At 52.0% G+C, this 19,692-nt stretch overlaps 1 protein-coding gene across 3 annotated transcripts; it reads right to left on the reverse strand.

The window, feature by feature from the left end:
* Nucleotides 1-364: 364 nt before the first annotated feature.
* ISM2 (isthmin 2) lies at nucleotides 365-19,210 on the reverse strand. Of its 3 annotated transcripts, XM_023546421.2 has the most exons (6): nucleotides 18,958-19,210; nucleotides 8,803-9,045; nucleotides 4,314-4,659; nucleotides 2,734-2,874; nucleotides 2,399-2,482; nucleotides 365-999 (listed from the first exon to the last, which is right to left on the reverse strand). In XM_023546421.2, exons 1-6 carry the CDS (start codon nucleotides 19,096-19,098, stop codon nucleotides 482-484), a joined length of 1,473 nt encoding a protein of 490 aa, XP_023402189.2. In that variant the 5' UTR covers nucleotides 19,099-19,210; the 3' UTR covers nucleotides 365-481. The 3 variants fall into 3 exon arrangements, with proteins under 3 accessions (XP_023402189.2, XP_023402191.2, XP_023402192.2); XM_023546423.2 differs by lacking the exon at nucleotides 2,734-2,874 and having other exon boundaries at nucleotides 18,958-19,209; XM_023546424.2 differs by lacking the exons at nucleotides 2,399-2,482; nucleotides 2,734-2,874 and having other exon boundaries at nucleotides 18,958-19,209.
* Between the last annotated feature and the right edge of the window lie 482 nt (nucleotides 19,211-19,692).

Below are 19,692 nucleotides of genomic sequence, written 5' to 3' on the forward strand. Positions count from 1 at the left end.
CTCCCTCAGCCGGCCATCAGGGGTGGGGTCTGAGTGACTACCAGCCACTCCCCGTGAGGTCTTGGGAATGTGCCTAGAGAGTCAGGTTCACACCTGTGTGCAGAGCGAGGGCCAAAGAGCACAGCTCAGAGGGAGAGGGAAGAACACAAGCGGCCAGGCTGGGCCAGCTCCTCCCAGAGGGTAGGAGAGGGAGGCCCATACACAGACCCGCATGCACATGGACACACATTTCCACTGCACCTCCAGGGACCTTGGGCCTGAACACCCTTCGACCTTCTCCCCAACCCCACACCAGCACCTGAGGCACCTGACTTGTCTTAGGCAGAGAGCACGATGCAGCAGAACAGACCTCAGGCATTGCAAGCTCCTACACTCACCCAGTCTGGGCAGGGGCAGCATGAGAAGGCTACAAAAAAGTTCTCCAGCCCAGCAGCAACCACCACTGGCCGCCTCCCTGCAGCCTTGGCCAGCAGCACCTTCATTAGTACTCCTTGGCTTCCTGCAACTGAGCCAGGTACTCCTCCTCAGGGGGGTTGTCGGCACAGGCCCGGCCATTGTTGGGGGGCCGCACAGCATGGTAGCGGCTCCAGTCCCCCTTACACAGGATCCAGGGCAGGGTGTCCACCTTGAAGTGCAGCTCAGGGGAGAAGTCGGTGCTGATGAGGTCAGGTGTGCCAGCGCCCTTGCCGCGGGTCAGCAGCCGGCTGCCCTCGTCGTAGCAGCAATGCTGGGCGGCCAGGGTGCTGCTCTCCCCAGACAGCAGGGAGCGCAGGCAGAAGCGTGCCATGGGCTGGTACACGTCCAGGCGCTCCCGTGGCCCACTGGCATCCCTCCACTGGAAGCTCCGGCCCTGGTGCTCATCCTGCAGGCTCACAGCGCTGTACACGGCCTCCAGCGGGTATGCACATGGGCAGCTGGGCAAGTCCCGCAGCGCCTGGCTCAGGTACTTGGCTAGGAAGTCACTCTTGCAGTTCAGCCACTTCTCACAGCTGTCCACATCTGCAGGGGACAGGGAAGGGGGTGCAGAGGGGAGCCAGTCAGTCCCTTAATGAAGTGGGGGTGGGGCCTGTCCAGGTGCAATGCCCAGAGAGAGAAGACCCAGGCCCCACCTAGTGCAAGGGTATGGCTTGGCAAGGCCTTGAGGGCAGGAGTCAGGGACCCACATCAGGGAAGGGACAGTCTGCCTTGCCCTCTGCTACTGACAGATAAAGGCTGCCACATAGCCTGAAGCAATAGGCCATGGCTCAGAAAGGATGCTGGCTCTGCTGTGCCAGGCGTGTTTTTTTTTTGTGTGTGTGGTAAAAATGTATATAACAAAGCATTTGCCAGTTCAACAATTTTTGCATCTACGATTCAGTGACATTGATTGTGTGCATCATGTTGTATGACCATCCCCACCGTCCTTTCACAAGTGGTTCCACCACCATTAACAGAAACCTAGCACTCCCTAAGCACCAACTCTCCCTTCCCCCTCCCTCCTACCTGAGTGCTGGATGATGGGGAAGAAGCTGGGTGGTTGGTGAGCAGCGGTTTTAACCAGCTGATAAAGAAGTGTTGTAGCATTTTAACCACGGGCCTCTGTCAGGCCCTATGACCCTGGGCAAGTCACTCTGCCCTTTGGGCCTCCTGTGGCTCCCCTGATCACACTGCCTTCCTTCCCCCTCTCTACCTTGGGAAATGTGGCTTCTGACTCTAGCCACACAGAACAGCTCGCTCCTTTCTCTTTGCTCCCAGACCTTTTGGACACACTTCTCAGTGTGGTGCTCAAATGAGTTCTGTGTGCCTCTCCCCCTAAGACCTGAGCTCCAGAGGCAGGCATCAGACCTTGGTCTTCTGGGAATCCCCAGCCCCAGCAGTGCCAGGTGTCTGCACAGGCTCAGTAAGTACCTGCTGCACTGAGCATGGACCTTGCCCCCAAGGTGGGGCTACCAGAAGCTGCCTGCCTTCCTCTCAGGGTGTGGGTGACACCAAGAGACAACTTGAGAGTGTGTTGGTGAAAGCCTGGCATGCTCCAAGCTGCCTGGAAGTGGCATTCCTGGAGTTACAGACCTGCTTCTGACAGACAGCACTGCCTCCCCCTCCTCAGACAGCCTGGTCAGGAGCCTCCAAACAGTGGCCAGAGAGCAGAAGCCAGAATGTCCCCAGGCCATCCAGGGGATGCTGGAAGGGTCCACCCTACCAGATGACCCCCAAGCTCTGGCTCTCAGCAAGAATATGGGAAAGGCCACTGGTCAGGAGTGCCAGAGGCCCCTTGCTGGGGAGGCAAAGCTTCCAGGTGGAAGATGTACTCCCTGCCTCACGGGGATGGAGGCAAGGTTCCTGCGCTTGCAATAAAGCTCCACCCTCCCTACAGGGGTCTCCCCACACCACTCAGTCAGAGCCTAGCCCCCCAACTCACCTGGGCTAAGCACGTCTGTGACATTGTGGACCAGGGGCTGCCACCCCTCACTGGGGAAGCCTAAGGTGTCCTCGTCCTTGGTGCCTTTGGGAAGAGAGGAGGCGGGGCTGGTGGCACCCCAAGGCACCTCTGTGCTCCTGATGGGGAAGCCCAGCCCTCACTAGGCTCTTGTGCCCACAGCATCTGGGACAGGCCTGAAATGAGGCAGGACCACCATGTTCCTGCATCCCCTTTCCCAAGCCCACCCCTTGCTGGATGCCCAGCTCCCAGTGGACCAAGCCAGGAGTCTCAGCCACACAAGCGACTCCCTATGCAGAGGCTGGGGCTCATCTCACCAGGACAGGGGGGCAGGTCACAAGCCCGGGACTCGGTGGCAGTGCAGGAGTAGCCACAGGGCTGATTTCTCCGCTGGCTGCCGCTGCCACAGCTCCCACTGCAGGGAGACCAAGGGCTCCACTCCTCTTGAGGCTCATAGTCTGGGTTGAGGCAGGGAGCCGGGGGTAAGTGAGCACAGCCCACAGGATGCATTTGTGCAAAGTCAAAGGCAGCACCCCAACCTCGGGAGGATGCAGCCCACTCCACGGTGCCCAGCCTAGTAAATGAAGCATGGGCTGGATTTCAGTCTCCACTCGCCCCAGCTGTGTACCTTTGTGCAGTGAACAACCTGTGCAAAGATACAAGGTGGCCCTACAGAGAGAGCACAACCCCCAGCCACCAGCTCTGTGCCAACACAGCAATAAAGAGGAACAGGTATCTGGGACTGGAAGCCGGCAGCGTCCAGATGTGGCCTGACCACTGTTGATGTGACTTTGGGCAAGTCCCCCTACCTCTCTGAGCTATAGTTTTTGATGCCAATCAAAACCAAGGCTGGCAATAATTCCTTGGCACTGGGGGTATTAAGGAATGTCCCTGACCCACATTAGGGACCCGCTCCCTATCTGAAGGACCTGGCACCCGAAGTGCTCTGGCTGTGCAGAGCCCAAGACCCAATGCTCACTGTGCTACCCCCAGAAATACTGACACAGCTGGTTCTCTCCTCACTTCCCGGCAGGCCAGAGCAGGCCAGCACCAAGAGTTTAAGGAACACTAATGCGAGAAAAGCTTAAAGTCATGAAAACTGTGTTAGTTGATGTTTTCTTGGTGAAGGGGGAAAAGCCCCTCACAGCTTAGTCTTAAGCACAGGCACCTCAGTTGAGTGAGGAGGCTCCAGGGAAAATGGCTGCAACTGTACATGAAACCTGTCTGTACCCAGAGAAAACCCGAACCACAGTATGCAAGACTAAAAATCGTCATCATGGGAGACTGGCAAGCTTGGATGACATTTTGTTTTCTGAACAGTCTATGCTGTTGTTGTTTTCTAATAAAAATAAGGAAAATAGCCAATACTTACATGGTATTTTTACTGTATGCCAGCACTTTACATGTATTAACTCAATTAATACTCCCTACAACCCTACAAAGTAAAGGTTATACCCTTCCCCATTTTATAGAGGAAGGAATTGAAGCACAGAGAAGCACAGAGAGGGTAAGTAATTTGCCCAGGGTCACTCAGCTGGTAAGCAACAGAGCGAAGACTCAAACCCATACAGTCTGGAGGTCAGTTACGAGTGGTGGGATTTATATTTCTCAATTTTCTGGAAACAAACAGATATGAGTATATATAAAGTTAACGAGTGTCTTGTTTTGCCGAGGGGACCTCAGGGCTATTGTGAGGGTCAAATGTTGTTTAAAAAAAAAAATTGTGTGTGACTGGTATTGTTACTCTTTTGATGATGATGATATTTGTCCAGGGCCTAAGCTCCTAAATTCCCCAGCTGCCCCGGCCCGGGAAGCCCTTAGCCCTCTCTCCCATCCCCATTTCCACTCAGGGTCTCCAGGGGCAGCAGCCTGGGGATGCCAAGATGCGGGCGCTCACCATAGCTGTCTGTCTTCTTAAAGGTCCAGTCCCTTGGGGCTCCACTGAACCCAAGCTCCTCCTCATCGTCATCATCATCATCATCTTCCTCACCGGTGTCCTCCTGGTCCTCATCCTCGCCCTCGCTGTACTCTGCAGGGTAATCCTCCTCTTCCTCTTCCTCTTGGGTCCTGCTCTTAAGACGAGTCCCCCCCTCCTTGCCCTCCAGGTAGCCCCAGAAGAGGGGCCAGAAGAGCTCCTTGGCAGGCAGCCCGCTGGGGGCACCCTGCGGCCAGCGGTTGCTGGGCTCTGCCAACAGGTCCATCTCCACCTCCGCATGGGGGTCCTCCACCACCTCAATGCTCACCTGCAGAGGGACAGAGGCCAGGTGGCCAGTGAGGGAGGGCTCAGAGCAGAACCCCTGAGAGGGGAGACAAGGGACGGAAGCAGGGGCAAGAGCCAGCTGTCTTCTCTCAGCTAATCTTCCTGGCCTTCCAGACAGATTCAGATACACTGAATCACAATCTACATTTTAACAAATTGCCAGGCGATTCTTATGTATGATGAATTTTGAGAGCCACTGCTCTACTAGTGGTTCTCAGAATTGGTCTCTAACCAGCTGCATTAGCATCACCTGGGAACTTGTTAGAAATGCAAATTCTCAGCAGAGGTTCAACCCAAAACAAAAACTAGTGCTCTTCCAAACTAGCCCTCCTTCCGGAGGACATGGGGTCACAGCTTAAGGCCTGACTTTGCATTAGAATCACCTGAAGATTTTTTTTCAATTGCGCTTCAAGTGAAAGTTTATAAATAAAGTCAGTCTCTCATACAAAAAGTTATATACACCTTGCTATGTATTTCTAGCTGCTCTCCCCCTAATGACACAGCACATTCCTTCTCTCCACCGTATTCCTTGTGTCCACTAAACCAGCTCCTGTCCCCCTGTGCCTTCTCATCTCACCTCCAGACAGGAGTTGCCCACATAGTCTCACGTGTCTACTTGAGCTAAGAAGCTCACTCCTCACCAGTATCATTTTCTATCTTACAGTCACGTCCAATCCCTGTCTGAACAGTTGGCTTCAGGAATGGTTCCAGTCTTGGGCTAACAAAGGGTCTAGGGACCATGACCTCTGGGGTCCCTTAGTCTCGGACAGACCATTAAGTCTGGTCTTTTTAGGAGAATTTGAGATCTGTATCCCACTGTTCTGCTCCATCAGGGATTCTCTGTTGTGTTCCCTGTCAGGGCAGTGACTGGGGTAGCCAGGCACCATACAGTTCTTCCGGTCTCAGGCTGATGTAGTCTCTGGTTTATGTGGCCCTTTCTGTCTCTTGGGCTCATCTTTACCATATGTCTTTGGTGTTCTTCATTCAGCTTTGATCAAGGTGGGTTGAGACCAGTTGATGCATCTTAGATGGCCGCTTACTAGCATTTAAGACCCCAGATGCCGCTCACCAAAATGGGATCCAGAACGTTTTCTTAATACATTTCACTATGCCAGTTGACCTAGATGTTCCCTGAAACCGTGGTCCCCAAACCCCCACACCTGCTACTCTGGCCTTTAAAGCAAGCATTCGGTTGTATTCGGGAAACTGCTATGCTTTTGGTTTAGTCCAGTTGTGCTGACCTCTCCTGTACTGTGTGTTATCTCTCCCTTCACCTAAAATACTTCTTGTCTACTATCTAACTAGTGGATACCCTTTTCCCTCCCTCCCCACCCTCGTAACCATCAAATAATATTTCTGAAGATGCTTTTTAAACCAACCCTGACTCCCACACCCCACTCTAGATACAGATTTAACTGTCCTGGGGTGGGGCTGGGTACGGTGGCTAACGCACAGCCAGGGTTTAGGAGAAGGCGCTTGGGAGGGGGAGAAGCTGGCTTGGAATTTTGGCTCCAGGCGGAGGTGGGCTACTCGGCCTCAGGGGGCCATGAAGTAGCTCTGAGCCTCCATTTCCCCATCTCTGCGGCAGGAAAATGAGAGCTAAACCCTGCTGTCCGGTCAATTTCGACTCATAGAGACCCTATATGACAGAAAAGAACTGCCCCATACAGTTTCCAGGACAGCAAATCTTTACAGAGGCAGACTGCCACATCTTTCTCCTGTGGAGCAGCTGGTGAGTTCCAACCTCTGACCTATCAGTTAGCAGCCAAGCGCTTAACCAGTGTACCACCAGATGTCAAATCTCTACAGGAGCCCTTGAGAGGAACTCTTCCACCACATTTACAGATGGGGAATAAATCAAATCAAATCACTTCCGTGAACAACAACAACAAAAAAACCTGTCACCATTGAGTCGATTTCGACTCATAGCACCCTTATAGGACAGCGTAGAACTGCCCCGTAAGGTTTCCAAAGAGCAGCTGGCGGATTCAAACTGCCGAGCTCTTATTAACCACTGGACCAAGAAGGGCTCTGCTTATGTGAAGGGGAACTTTAAAAGCAGTTATTATTTTTGGCTATTATAAAGTAATAAGGGGTCATTGTACAAAATGTCAGAAAAAACAAATATAAACATGAAAATCACCTACAATTCAGTCACTGACAAATCTCATTTTGGTGATTAATCTTCCAATTTGTGTTTGTGTGTGGATGTGTGTGTGTGGATGTACATACATACAAACACACACATACATATGTACTCATTTATATGTAGTATAAATGTATACATACACGTATGTACTCACGTATATATTTATGTGTATGTACCTATACACACATATGGACGTTCCATGTTGCCATTATTAGTGTACTTTGGACATGTTATTAGGGAGGATCAGTCCCTGGAGAAGGACATCATGCTCGGTAAAGTGGAAGGTCAGTGAAAAAGAGGAAGACCCTCAACAAGATGGATTGACACAGTGGCACCTAACAACAACAACATACACATATACGCATGAAGGAGCCCTGGTGGCCCAGTGGTTAAGTGCTCTGCTGCTAACCAAAAGGTCGGTGGCAATCTGCTTCCATAAAAAGTACAGCCTTGGCTAAGGACCATAGTCTTGGGGGACATCTTGGTTATCTGGCAGCTCATAAAGATAACGTTCTACATCGTAGCATGGTGAGTATAGTCTGGGGTCTTAGAAGTTTGCGAGCAGCCATATAAGAAGCAACTATTGGTCTCTTCCCACCTGGAGTAAATGAGAACGAAGAAAACTGAAGACTCAGGAAGCAATTAGTCTAAAGGACTAACGGCCCACATGAACCACAGGCTCCTCTAATCTGAGACCAGGAGAACTAAACGGTGGCCAGCTACCACCACCAACCACTTTGACCAGAATCACAATAGAAGTTCCTGGTTAGCATGGGTAAAAAGTAAAGAACAAACTTCAAATTAAAAAAAAAAAAGACCAGACTTAATGGTCTGAAAGAGACTGAAGGAACCCCTGAGACTATTGCCCTAAGACAACCTTCTAACTTGAAACTCCCAGAGGCCACCTTTCAGCCAAATAATAGACAGGGCTATGAAATAGACACCACCACCCATGAAGAATGGGCTCCTTAAAACAATCAACTATAGGAGACTAAAATGGCAACATTTGCCCAAAACCAAAGATGAGAAGGCCAGGAGGAATGCGGAAATCAGACTAATGGAAACAGAGAACCCAGGGAGGAAGTGGGGAGAATGCCAAAGCACTGCAGGGATTGCAACCAATGTCATGGACCAATTTGTGTAAGAATCATTGATTGGAAAACGAATTTGCTAGGTAACCTGTCACGTAAAGCACAATAAAATGTTCCAAAAAAAGATTACAGCCTTGGAAACCCTATGGAGGCAGTTCTACTCTGTCCTATAGGGCGCTATGAATCAAAATTGACCACACAGCACAACAACATATATGCATACACTTTTAAACAATTTTAGGACTTCATGTTCTATACTTTCACGGTCTTCTGTTGCTTCTCTTTTGGCGAAAGTGCTTTGTAAACTGTAGGTGCTACACAAAAATGCAGCATTATTGTTAGGGATTCAGGACTGGCAACAGGGTGTGTACACTGGAATGCTACCCGGCCCCCTCGTTTCCTCTGCTAAAAGCCCTGCTGGTGGGCAGCCTCCACCCTTCCCTCCCCCCGCTCCCCAGCCCACCACACTAGCACTCAGCCCCTTCTTCAATTGCCTGCAGTGAGGCGCTGGGCCTGGGTGGGGTCCCACCTCAGGCTTTGCCTCGAGGCCTTGTCCTAGTCTCAGAACGCCCGCAGCTCACAGCAGCCCTGCAGGCTGGTGCTGTGGACCCCATGCTTCAGTCTAGGAAGCAGGGGCTCAGAGAAGCCAAGCATCTTGCCCACGGTCCCACAGCTAGAAGTGGAAGAGGGGCAGGTACTGCCCTCACTGCACCACAGGGACAGCAGAGGGGTCTAACTCCCTGACCACACACAGGAACCCCTGCCCTGCAAGGAGTACAGGATAGGGGCCTGGGTGGTGACCTGACCTGAGAGCTGTGCCATTCAGGTCAGCAACTCCCTAGGTGTCCACTGGGCTGAAGGCCCATGGCCCTTCTGTAGCTCTCACCTGGATGTTGGGGTTTGGGGCACTCAAGTCTGTGTTGGCCAATCCCGGCAGCTTCTGCAGCTCCAGCAGCAGGGGGATGTCCTCCAGGGTCCCAGGAAGGGGGGCCTCGACTGGGGTTAGGGAGGCTGACTCAGAGAGGGTCTGGTGCCTGTGTCGGTGAGACCTTGCCTGGACGCGGCCTCGAGGGAGCAGTGGGGTCTCCTCCTCTTCCTTGAGAGGCCTGGGATCTAGGAAGGCTGAGACCTGAAGGAGAAAGAGCGGGAAGGAGGGGTGACTGAGGTCGGAGCTCACCCCATGTGGACCTTGAAAATGCTGGTCATGGGGTGTCATGGACTGAATTGTGTCCCCCCAAAACATGTGTCAGCTTGGCTAAGCCATGATTCCCAGTATTATGGTTGCTCTGCATTTTGTGATCTGATGTAATTTTCCTATGTGTTACAAATCCTATTCTCTGCCTGTGTTAGTGAGGCAAGATTAAAAAAAAGATTAGACAATGTTAAAGAGGATTAGGGTGGGATGCAACACCCTTACTCAGGTCACAGCCCTGATCCCATGTAAGGGGAGTTACCCGGCAGTGTGGCCTGCATCACCTTTTAATCACCTTTCACCTTAAAAAAAAAAAAAAAAATCTTGTAACAGATAAAATGAGAGAGAAGAGAGCAGAGAGGGACCTCCTCATACCACCAAGAAAGAAGCACCAGGAGCAGAGCGTATCCTTTGGACCCAGGGTCCCTGCACTGAGACCAGGGGAAGACTGATGACAAGGACCTTCTCCCAGAGCCGACACAGAAAGAAAGCTTTCCCCTGGAGCTGGTACCCTGAATTTGGACTTCTAGCCTCCTAGACTGTGCAAGAATAAATTTCTGTTTGTTAAAGCCATCCACTTGTGGTATTTCTGCTATAGCAGCACTAGATGACGAAGACAGGGGTGATTTGGGAGCCCAGGGTCTAACCCGGCTCACAAACTCACTCTGTGACTGAAGGAGAAATCCAAGCACTGCCTGCTTTGACACCTGCAGAGGCTGAGGGAAGGTGCAGTTGGTCCTCCTTCCACAAAGCACTTGGACAAATGATGCCAACATTAGATTTCTACACATAGAAGAAATACAATCTGACACCTTCATTTTACAGATGAAGAAACTGAGGTTCAGAGAAGGGAGGCGAGTTGTTTAAGGCAGTGCTTCCAAAATGCCAATTTGCAGACTACCTGCATCAGAATCCCCCAAGAGGCCCTCACAAGCCGGGGCAGAAAGGCCCCAAGATGGGCCTGGACATACAGGGAGTGGGTAGCCACTGTCCTTGGTTCCACACTGGGGCCATCCTTGCTCCCGCCCAGACAGTAGGTGAAAGGCAGATCTGGGTTGTCTCTGGCTCGTGCTCACTTGCTCAGACAGCAGATCCAACAGCCAGAGCAGGGTAGTGTGGGGGCAGTGGGGCACTGGAGCACAGCAGCCATTGACTTCCCTCCAGATTCTAGCCAAGGCCCTGGTCTCCACCCCAAGGCAAAAAGAGTACCTTCCAGGGCTACATTATGAGCTCCAGAGACCCAGCGCCTATTACTCCTGCCCCACGCAGGCCACAGCCTTGACCCCAGCTCATGTCTCCTACCTTGCTTGGGGCAGCGTAATATGGCCAGAAAAACATGGGTTCTGGAGAGTCAGATAATCTTGGGTTTAAATCCCAGCTCTGCCTCTTACTAGCTCATTCAACTTAATGATTTCCTCATCCGAAAAATGAGGGTAGTAAATCCTATCTGGGAGGACTGTTAGAGTTTTATTTACCAAAGACTTCCATAGCACTTACTGTATGCTGGGCAATGTTCTAAACACTTAACAATCACTTTCTCAATCCTCATAACAACCCTAATGTAGTTGCCAGCTGTCATCCCCAGTTTACAGACAATGGAAGTTAAGGGGAAACCCTGGTGGCGTAGTGGTTAAGTGCTATGGCTGCTAGCCAAAGGGCTGGCAGTTCGAATACGCCAGGCGCTCCTTGGAAACTCTATGGGGCAGTTCTACTCTGTCCTATAGGGTTGCTATAAGTCAGAATCGACTTGAAGGCACTGGGTTTTTTTTTTTTTTTTTTTGGTTTGGAAGTTAAGGCACAGAGAGGTCAAGGATCTCACCTGAGGTTACACAGAAGTGGTGGTAGAACCAAGATCTGTGCCAGGCACCCTGGGCCAGAGCCCATGCTCTTAACCATCATGCGACAAGCACTACACATCAGAGGGATGAGACAGTCCCTATCACAAACAAGGGGCTTAATCAGTCTAGTGCCTTGCTCTCATTCTTTTTCCTTGGGAGGCTGGAAAAGAGATTGAAAATTTTCTGTCGCCCCTCGCCCTCCCTCAGATGCTTGGCTCCAAGGCTCCCTGCATTAAATACCTGGTTACAGGGCCACTGTGGACCCATCGCATAGGGCCCCCAAGTCTCTCACTGAGTCAAAGTGCTCTGGTCTAGGCGGCAAGGAGGTAGGGCTGGAAAGAGGGATGGTGAGTAACAGAACAGCTCTATCCTTCGCGGACCAATCCAAAGGCCCTGGAGCACCCCTGATGCCGTCTTCCTGGCAGCTCCCATCCATGATTCCACCGAGAGCCTGACTCACCCTGGGACTGTTCAGTGGTTCCACTCTGTCTGTAGCCTCTGGGGCACAGAGACAGGCAGTCTTGGGAGTCCTGCAGACTTTCTGGCTGATCTGGGTGGCTCAACCTTGTGGCAGCTAGGCCTGCCTCTGGCAGGTTGTGCAACGGTTCAGCAGTGATTCCAGAGCAGTGTTTTCAACTGGGGACATTTGGCAATCTCTGGAGACATCTGTGGTTGTCGCAACTGGAGGTGGGGGTGCTACTGGTATCTAGTAAGTAGAGGCCAGGGATCCTGTCTAACCCCCGATACTTGTGAATGTGACTTGTTTGGAAATAAGGTTTCTGCAGATGTTATCAGTCAACATGAGGTCATACTGGAGTAGGGTGGGCCCTAAACCAATACGACTGGTGTCCTTATTAAAAGAGAGAAAAGACCGGCACACACAGGGAGGATGGCCATGTGAAGACAGAAGCAGAGACTGGAGAGATGCTGCCACAAGCCAAGGAACGCCTGGGGCTACCAGAAGCTGGAAGATATATGAGAGGATCTTCCTCTAGAGACTTCAGATGGAGCATGGCTCTGCTGACATTCTGAATTTGGACTTCCGGCCTCCAGAGAGAATACATTTCTATTGTTTAAAGCCAACCAGCTTGTGGTACTTCGCTATGGCAGTACTAGAAAACTACTGTATTTTTCGTAAATAACATGCTTACGAAAATAGCAAGGGGGTTGCGGGGTTGGCAAAAAAACATATAACGTGTGTGTTATCTGCATAAAAATACAGTAATACAAAATCCACATGGAGACTGAGGGGCCATGGGCAGAGTATCCAGACCCACAGCCTATAACTAACCTCTAAGCCCACCGTCATTACCAGGCCTGGGCTGGGCTCCTCACCTACCTCTGCCACTCACCCCAGCCAGGACGTGGGCTCCATGCGGGCAAGGATTTTGATCTCCTTTGTTCACGCTATATCTGCTGTGCCAACCACAGTGCCTGGTGCATTGTAGAAGCTCAATAAATCACAGGTGAATGAATAAAGGAATCTGGCAATGCTGAGGGGTGAGCGTGGCTACCTCTATGTTAAAGATAAAGCTTTGGAGGCTCAGTGAGGATAAGAGGGAATTATGTAAGGTCTCAAAGGTTACACGTAACTGGACAAGGATTCACACTCAGCTCTGCCAGGTCTCAATGCCCATGTGTTTGTGCACACACGTTCATGGGCATACAGTCCTGACGATAACCCCTCACGGTCATCCACCCTCTACATCCCCAGCGTTCTACCTTCATCATCATGTCTCCCAGGTGAATGTGGGATGAAGAGTACAGGCTCAAGGCCACATTCCCTGGGTTCAGATTCCGACTTGTACACTTATGGGGTGCGTGTCTTTGGGCAGATTGCTCAATCTGCCTCAGTTTCTCCCTCTGTAAATCAGGGAAATGGCAGTCCCTGTCTTGCAGGGTTTTTGAGTTAGAATCGTGCCTTGCACATGGTAAGCATGCACGGAATGTTACCTAGAGGCTGACAGATGATTCTGAGAGAGGCCAGGCCCTGTGTTAGCTCTGCACATCCTATTCAGGCCTAAAGAGCCCCACCACCGTCCCTGCCCCTCACCACTGATGCAGAATCTCCAAGCAGGTGAACTACCATGATGTTCTGAGGCTAACTCTGAGGTTCTGACCTGTTGAAGAACTGTCCTATCTCACAGGTGACAGGACTATCTCCCCTAGCTGTTAAGCTCACATGAGGAGGTCACACATGCACAAATACACAACTCCATTCTTTTGGGTGATGATGTCACTGCCCAGATAGAGACTAGGTTCATTCCAAGATAAAGTCCCACCATAATTCATTTTCTCCCTGCCTTTCTCCCTCTCTCTCTCATGTGCACACGTGCACGCACACACACACACACACACACACACACACACACGGGTCTACCTGTGCCCTCCAAGGCTTGGCCAGGCAGCCCCTGGGCCACATGTTTTCAGTTAACGTAACAGAGTCCTGATGCCCACAGACCCTTGCTGCACGGCTGCCTGCTTGCCTGCTAACCTGTTCCAGCTCTCCTTACAGCTCCCCAGCTCTCCCTTCTCCTCTGTGCCTCAGGGGTCGGGAACTTGATCCGGATAATGAAATCTAGCTGCCAGGTGCAGGCAGTGCCTCCCCTTCCCACAGCCCCAGCTGCTGAGCCCCAGCCCCATCCACACAGAACCAGGCTAGACACACAGTCACCTTGGCTGCCCAGGGTGTGCTGGGGACCTGTGATTCAAAAGCATTGCCTCCCAAGTCAGGCTAAAGGGCCAAGGGCGGAGGGAGGGGGCTGATTATACCCCTCATCTACCCTCCTGACTGCACAAGTCCCTGGGTTAGAAGGGCCCCACAATTGGTTAAATTCTCTCCTGTTGCAATCTTGAAATTCTAAAAGAGAACCTGCATTTTCATACTGCACTGGGCCCCACAGACCATGCAGCCAGTTCTGCAGGGCACCCCATAGGTATTGACCTTATGGGCAAGGAATAACATCATCCTCACTTCACAGATAAGGCAACCAAGGACCAGAGAGGTGAAGTAACTTACTCGGGGTCACCCAGCTAGGAGCTAGCAGAGCTGGGATGAAGGCAGGTGGTCTGGTTGGAGAGTCTTTTAACTCTGTGATTTGCTAACTCCAGGCGGGGGCCATGCCTTCAGGTCCACTGCCTGGCACTCTGTGTTGTGTTGAATGAATGAAACACTAAAATAGGATGCTCTACTTTTCACATCCATCTTTCCCTTTGATCCTCATAACAACCCTGGGAGGGGAGAAGGGGACGAATGAGATTAGGAGACTGAGATCCAGGAGGCTGGGGACTTACCTGGGGCCATGGAACAGCCAAGCCTCCACCCCCCATTCTTGTCCTTCTGTCTCTCTCTTGCCCAGCTCTCCCATGCTTCCAACCTCTAAGAGTGAGAAAGATGGCCTCGAAGGAGAATAATTGTCAAGTGCGGGAAGGTGACCAGTTGCAGAAGGCCAGCAGGCATCACACAAAACTGGGTCCAGTTCCCTTTCTGACACATTCACCGAATGGGCCAGAAAGACCCAACCAAAGAAAGTCAACCTTCAGGAAAATACCTGCTTCTCGGTGCCACCCTCCTGGCAGCAAAGGTCTTTCAACCCACCACACCCTCCTGCAATCCAGCCGCTGCTCCCAGGCAACTGCCTGGATAATCACTGGGCCATCAGTGTAGTGCTGATCAGTTTCCCCCGGATCAAGTCAAAGACCACAACAACCAGGCATGACACCGCCCCAGGCTTGGAGGCTCCTTCCTCCAACCCATGGTTCTTCACTCTCAGACCACATCCTCACAAAGTTATTACTTCATGTATTTTGGGGCTCTGATATTAGGTGCATATGTATTTATAATAGCTATAGCTTCTTGATGAATTGACCCTTTTATCACTACAGAAGGCTCTTCTTTGACCCTTATAACAGATTTTGACTTGATATCTATTTTGGCTGATATGAATCCAGCCACCCCAGAATGAAGACAGTGCTCAGAGGGAAATTCATAGCAATAAATGCCTACATTATAAAAGAGATCTCAAATCAATAGCCTAACTCTATAACTTGAGGAGCTAGAACAAGAAGAGGAAACTAGGCATAAAGTTACCAGAAGGAAGGAAATAGCAAAGATCAGAGCAGAAACCACAAGTTGGTTCTCTGGAAAGATCAGTAAAATTGACACATCTTTAGCTAGAGTGGCAAAGAGAGAAGATGAAAAAATGCTTCCTTCCACCTCAGCTGAACTCCTGCTGCTGCAGCGTGAACTTCCCAGGTCTGTCCCCTGTGGGAACCCTTAGCCCTGGACAGTCCTTGCAGCCTAAAGAGCTGTCCTCTCTTAGTCCTTCTCTCATCTAATTCAAACCCCCATCATGCTCTTGTGATATGGACCTCCAAGCCCTCCCCCAGTTCTTCCTTTATCTGCCCAGGAGGTGGTGGGTGCCAGGCTTAAGTGCTCAGAATTAAGAAAAGCTGGGCTTGGATCATGCTCCCCACTTACTAGCTCAGTGACCCTGGGACAGCTGTTGGGCCCACTGCCATTGTCCCACCCATAGATGGGAATACCAAGGAGCACAAAATGCTGGGCACGGAAGCTGTGTGAGTAGTTTCCGGCTCCCTAACCAGAAGAGAAGCACTGAGGCAAGGCTGTGTCATGTTTGCCTTTCCAGCACCAGCAAGCTGCCCGGCCCGACCCCATGTGATGATGTTGCCACCCACGTGTGCAGTGCTTTTTCACAAGCACTCCATCTGACAGAATGGGTTCTCTGATTCCTATTTTATTGTGGGAGTAAACTGAGACCCAGGGTTGTGGATTGAATTGTCCTCCCCAAAAATATGAGTCAACTTGGCTTGGCCATGATTTCTGGGATTGTGTGACTCTCCACCATTTTGTGATCTGATGTGATTTTCCTATGTGTTGTAAATCCTACCTCTGTGATGGCAATGAGGCAGGATTCAATCCACAAGACTAGGTTGTATCTTGAGTCAATCTCTTTTGAGATATAAAAGAGAGAAGTGAACAGAGAGACATGGGGGGTGGGGACCTCATACCACCAAGAAACAAGAGCCAAGAGAATAGTGTATCCTTTGGACCTGGGGCACCTATGCTGAGAAGCTCCTAGACCAGGGATGATTGATGATAAAGACCTTCCTCCAGAGCCGACAGAAAGAGAAAGCCTTCCTCTGGAGCTGACACCCTGAATTTAGACTTCTAGCCTCTCAGAGCATCAGAGAATGCGTTTCTCCTTGTTAAGACCATCCACTTGTGGGATTTCTGTTATAGTAGTATTAGATGACTAAGACACTCAGCAGTAGCCTTCCCCAGAGTAGGGGTGGCACATTTTGTTCACAATGCCAACGCTTGTTTTCGAGACCTAGGATGAACAGGCTGGGGCATGGTATGAAAAGATGGATATACAGTCCCCAGCATAACTGCTGATAATGACAGACCTGGCTCCCAATCCCAGCAAGGCTTCATTTCTCTGTGCCTCGATTTTCTCACCTGTAAAATGGGAACAAAGCCCATGTCAAAATATAGTGACAATGAAATAACATCACACTAAATAATGTTTACCAACTCTGGAAGGCCCAGGGAATGCTTGATTCCCTTCATTCTTCCCATACCTGTAACTCCAGGAGGTTTTATGTTCTTTAGTATCTTCCTCAAGGTCTTTGGGCTGGTCAGTTATTTCTGACACATCACCCAAGTACCCATAAGAGCAGTCTGCATTCTCTCACCAGGATTCCTTAAATAACACCATTAGTGTATAGCCGCTTTAACACAAATTACACAGACTCATGGAACAATGCTAGAGCTGAATGACATCACGTAGACAAACTGGCCTCTCATTTTAAATGTGAGGAAATATTCCAAGGTGAGTCACCCATGAGTTAATGAACTGCTGGGACCAGAACCCCAGCCTGGGCTCCAAGCTCTGCTTTTTCTCCACAGCACTAATTTGCTTTAACATGTTTTTGAGGGCTCTGCGCCAGGCCCTGTGCAGAGGCTGGATATGACTTCGGCTCTGAAATAACTCATCCTCTAGGCTGGTCTCACTGGGGGTAGGTTTTGTAAACCTACTAAAAATAATGACAAGACAAAGTGGTAAGAACTACAACAGAAATCACTAATTGTGATGCGTAAGTAGAAGCAACACTAATTAATTTTATTACCACTGTCATTTCTACCTAGGAGGTGGGGCTGGCCCCAGGCTGTTGAGTTCCTCTAGATTTGTCTACAGCAGTGGTTCTCGAAAGGGGCGTGGGTGAGGGACGGGGCAGGGTGAAGTTGTCCCCCCAGTGGACATTTGGAAATGTCTGGAGATACTTTTGGTGGAGGTGGAAATGTCTGGAGACAACTGTGAGGAGGAGTGTGCTCCTGGTATCTAGTAGGCAGAGGCCAGGGATACCGCTCAACATCCTACAACGCACAGGACAGTCCCCAGAGCAAAGAATTATCCAGACCAGAATGACAGTAGTGTCCAGATTAAGAAACCCTGGTCTACAGCATGCATTCTCAACAGGGGCGAAAACTGTTTTGGTGGGAGAAAAAAAAAGAGGGGGGCAAAAAAACTTAGATACCAGAATGGTTTGTGACTCTCCAAAGGGACACAGCACACAAACAGTTAAGCAGTACATCTGTGGTATTGAAATTTCATTGCAGGGGGGAGTTGGGGAAAAAAGAACTTAACAGGCTTCTGGTTGTTGTTGTTGTTGTTAGCTGCCATTGAGTTGGTCCTAACTCGTGACGGTCCCATGCATAACGTAAGGAAATACTGCCCGTTTTCAGAAAGTAGATGGCCAGGTCTTTCTTCCTAGTCTGTCTTAGTCTGGAAGCTCCACTGAAGCCTATATTCAGCATCATAGTAACATGAAAGCCTCCACTGACAGGTGGGTGGTGGCTGCACACGAGGTGCATTGGCCAGGAATGGAACCCAGGTCTCCCACATGGAAGGTGAGAATTCTACCACTGAACAACCAATATCCTCAAGGCCTCCTTAGGGAGATGGTAATGAAAAACAGCTGAGAAATACTACCAGAGCCTTTCTTCTTCTCAAGTGCATGGACAGCCTGGGCACTAACAGTATGGCCCAAGCTCTGCTCTCACAACCCTTCAGCCCTGTCTGAGCTTCTCTGGGCCCCTCAGTGTACTCCTCAAGAAAATGGGAACAATCACTCTGGTCTCCTCCCACCCCAGCTCGGTGCATGGAAGATCCCAGGGCCACCTGTCACACAGACCTGTCCCTGAACGCCCCTGGTACAAGCCCAGCCCTGGCTTCGTCTCCGTAGGGACGAATGTCCACCACAGTCCGGGGGGGGGGGTGGTAACAGGCTGGGCTGTTGATGTCCAGTGACAGGAAACACCGCCTTTGACAGACCATGGATTCTCTCCAAGGCTGAAACCACTCTCTGGTCTCACTCCTTTGTCTTACATCCCCAACGCCCACCCACAGGTCACCCAGAAGGTGCCTCACTACATCCTCTAGATTGGCGGAGTTCCTCAGGCTGCACCCCGTCTTCTGCTTTTCCGAGGCCATAGTAATATAAAGGTCTCTGCCTGGTTATTCCCATCTAGCACGTCTGAGGGCCTGGCTTACCTCGCCTTGCCTCAGTTTACACCTGAAGGGCTTGAATCCTTGGAGGATTTCAATTAAGAAATTGCCTGTGTGAATCTCTCGGATAAACCTGCAGAAACCCCGGCCCCCCCACTCCTCAAAGCACAGTATTCCTCTCCGAGCGCGCACCTGGCAAGAGCTGCTGCAGGAGAAGTTCGCTCAGGGCGACGAGCTGCCGGGGGCGCCACGGGTGGCCCCTGGGTGCCGGACTACATTATTCAGTACAGAAGTGAAACTTCTCCCCACGCTAACCCGCTACAGCCCGGCCAGGCCCCGCGCGGCACCTGGAGGTCCGACGGTGCACCTGGCATCACTCCGCGCCGCGCTGGGGCCGGAGACTCCCCCTCGGTGCCTGGGCGCCCCGGCCTGCCTGTGCCCCTCTCACTCAAGAGACCGCTGCCCGCGTCCCAGCTCACCTCCTCCAGCCTCGCGGGGCTGCTGGCCCGGGGTCCGGGCCCCGGCGGCTTCCTCAGCGGGAGCCCGCGCCCGGCGGCCAGCAGCGCCGTCAGCAGCACCATGCCAAGGAGCAGCCGCACTCGGCGGGAGAGCCGAGACATCGTCTCCCTCCAGGATCAGCGCCGCGCGCCTTGCTCCGCGGATCTGTTGGCCCCGGGCCTCGCCTTCTCCAGGGGCGGGGAGCGCGGGGCTGCCTCTCGGGCCTGGCCTCCCACCTCCGGGGGCGCGTGAGGGGAGACCGTGCGGCCTCGGGCGAGCGCGGGGCGGAGGGGACAGCTGCGGGCGGGCGCGCGCGCGCGGGGTGGGGTGGAGAGGGAGCGCGCGGGGGGCGAGGGCGCGCGGCTCTCCCGCCCTCAGTTCCCCTGCCCTGGCTCCGGCGTGGGGGCCCGAGCTGCTCTCCGGGTCAGCAGCGCACCGGGATGTCCCCCGCCCCGCCTGGAAGTGTGGCCCCCTCAGCGCTCCCGGACACTTCTTGGCCCAGCGGGCGGCTCTGTTTGATCTGGCTGCCTCCCCGCCCTCAGTCCCTGCCCCTGTCGCCGTCGCCGCCTCAAGCGAATTCCTACTCCGAGGAAGTTGCAGCTCACGGATCGGCTTCTCCAGCCCTGCGCTCCCACTCCTTCGTCCAATGTGCCAGACACCACCTCCGCTCTCCGACCGCTACGCTGGGGCGCACGGACCCGGCAGGGCCTCGAGGG

Source organism: Loxodonta africana, chromosome 10 (assembly GCF_030014295.1).
Source record: "Loxodonta africana isolate mLoxAfr1 chromosome 10, mLoxAfr1.hap2, whole genome shotgun sequence".
NCBI lineage: Eukaryota > Metazoa > Chordata > Mammalia > Proboscidea > Elephantidae > Loxodonta > Loxodonta africana.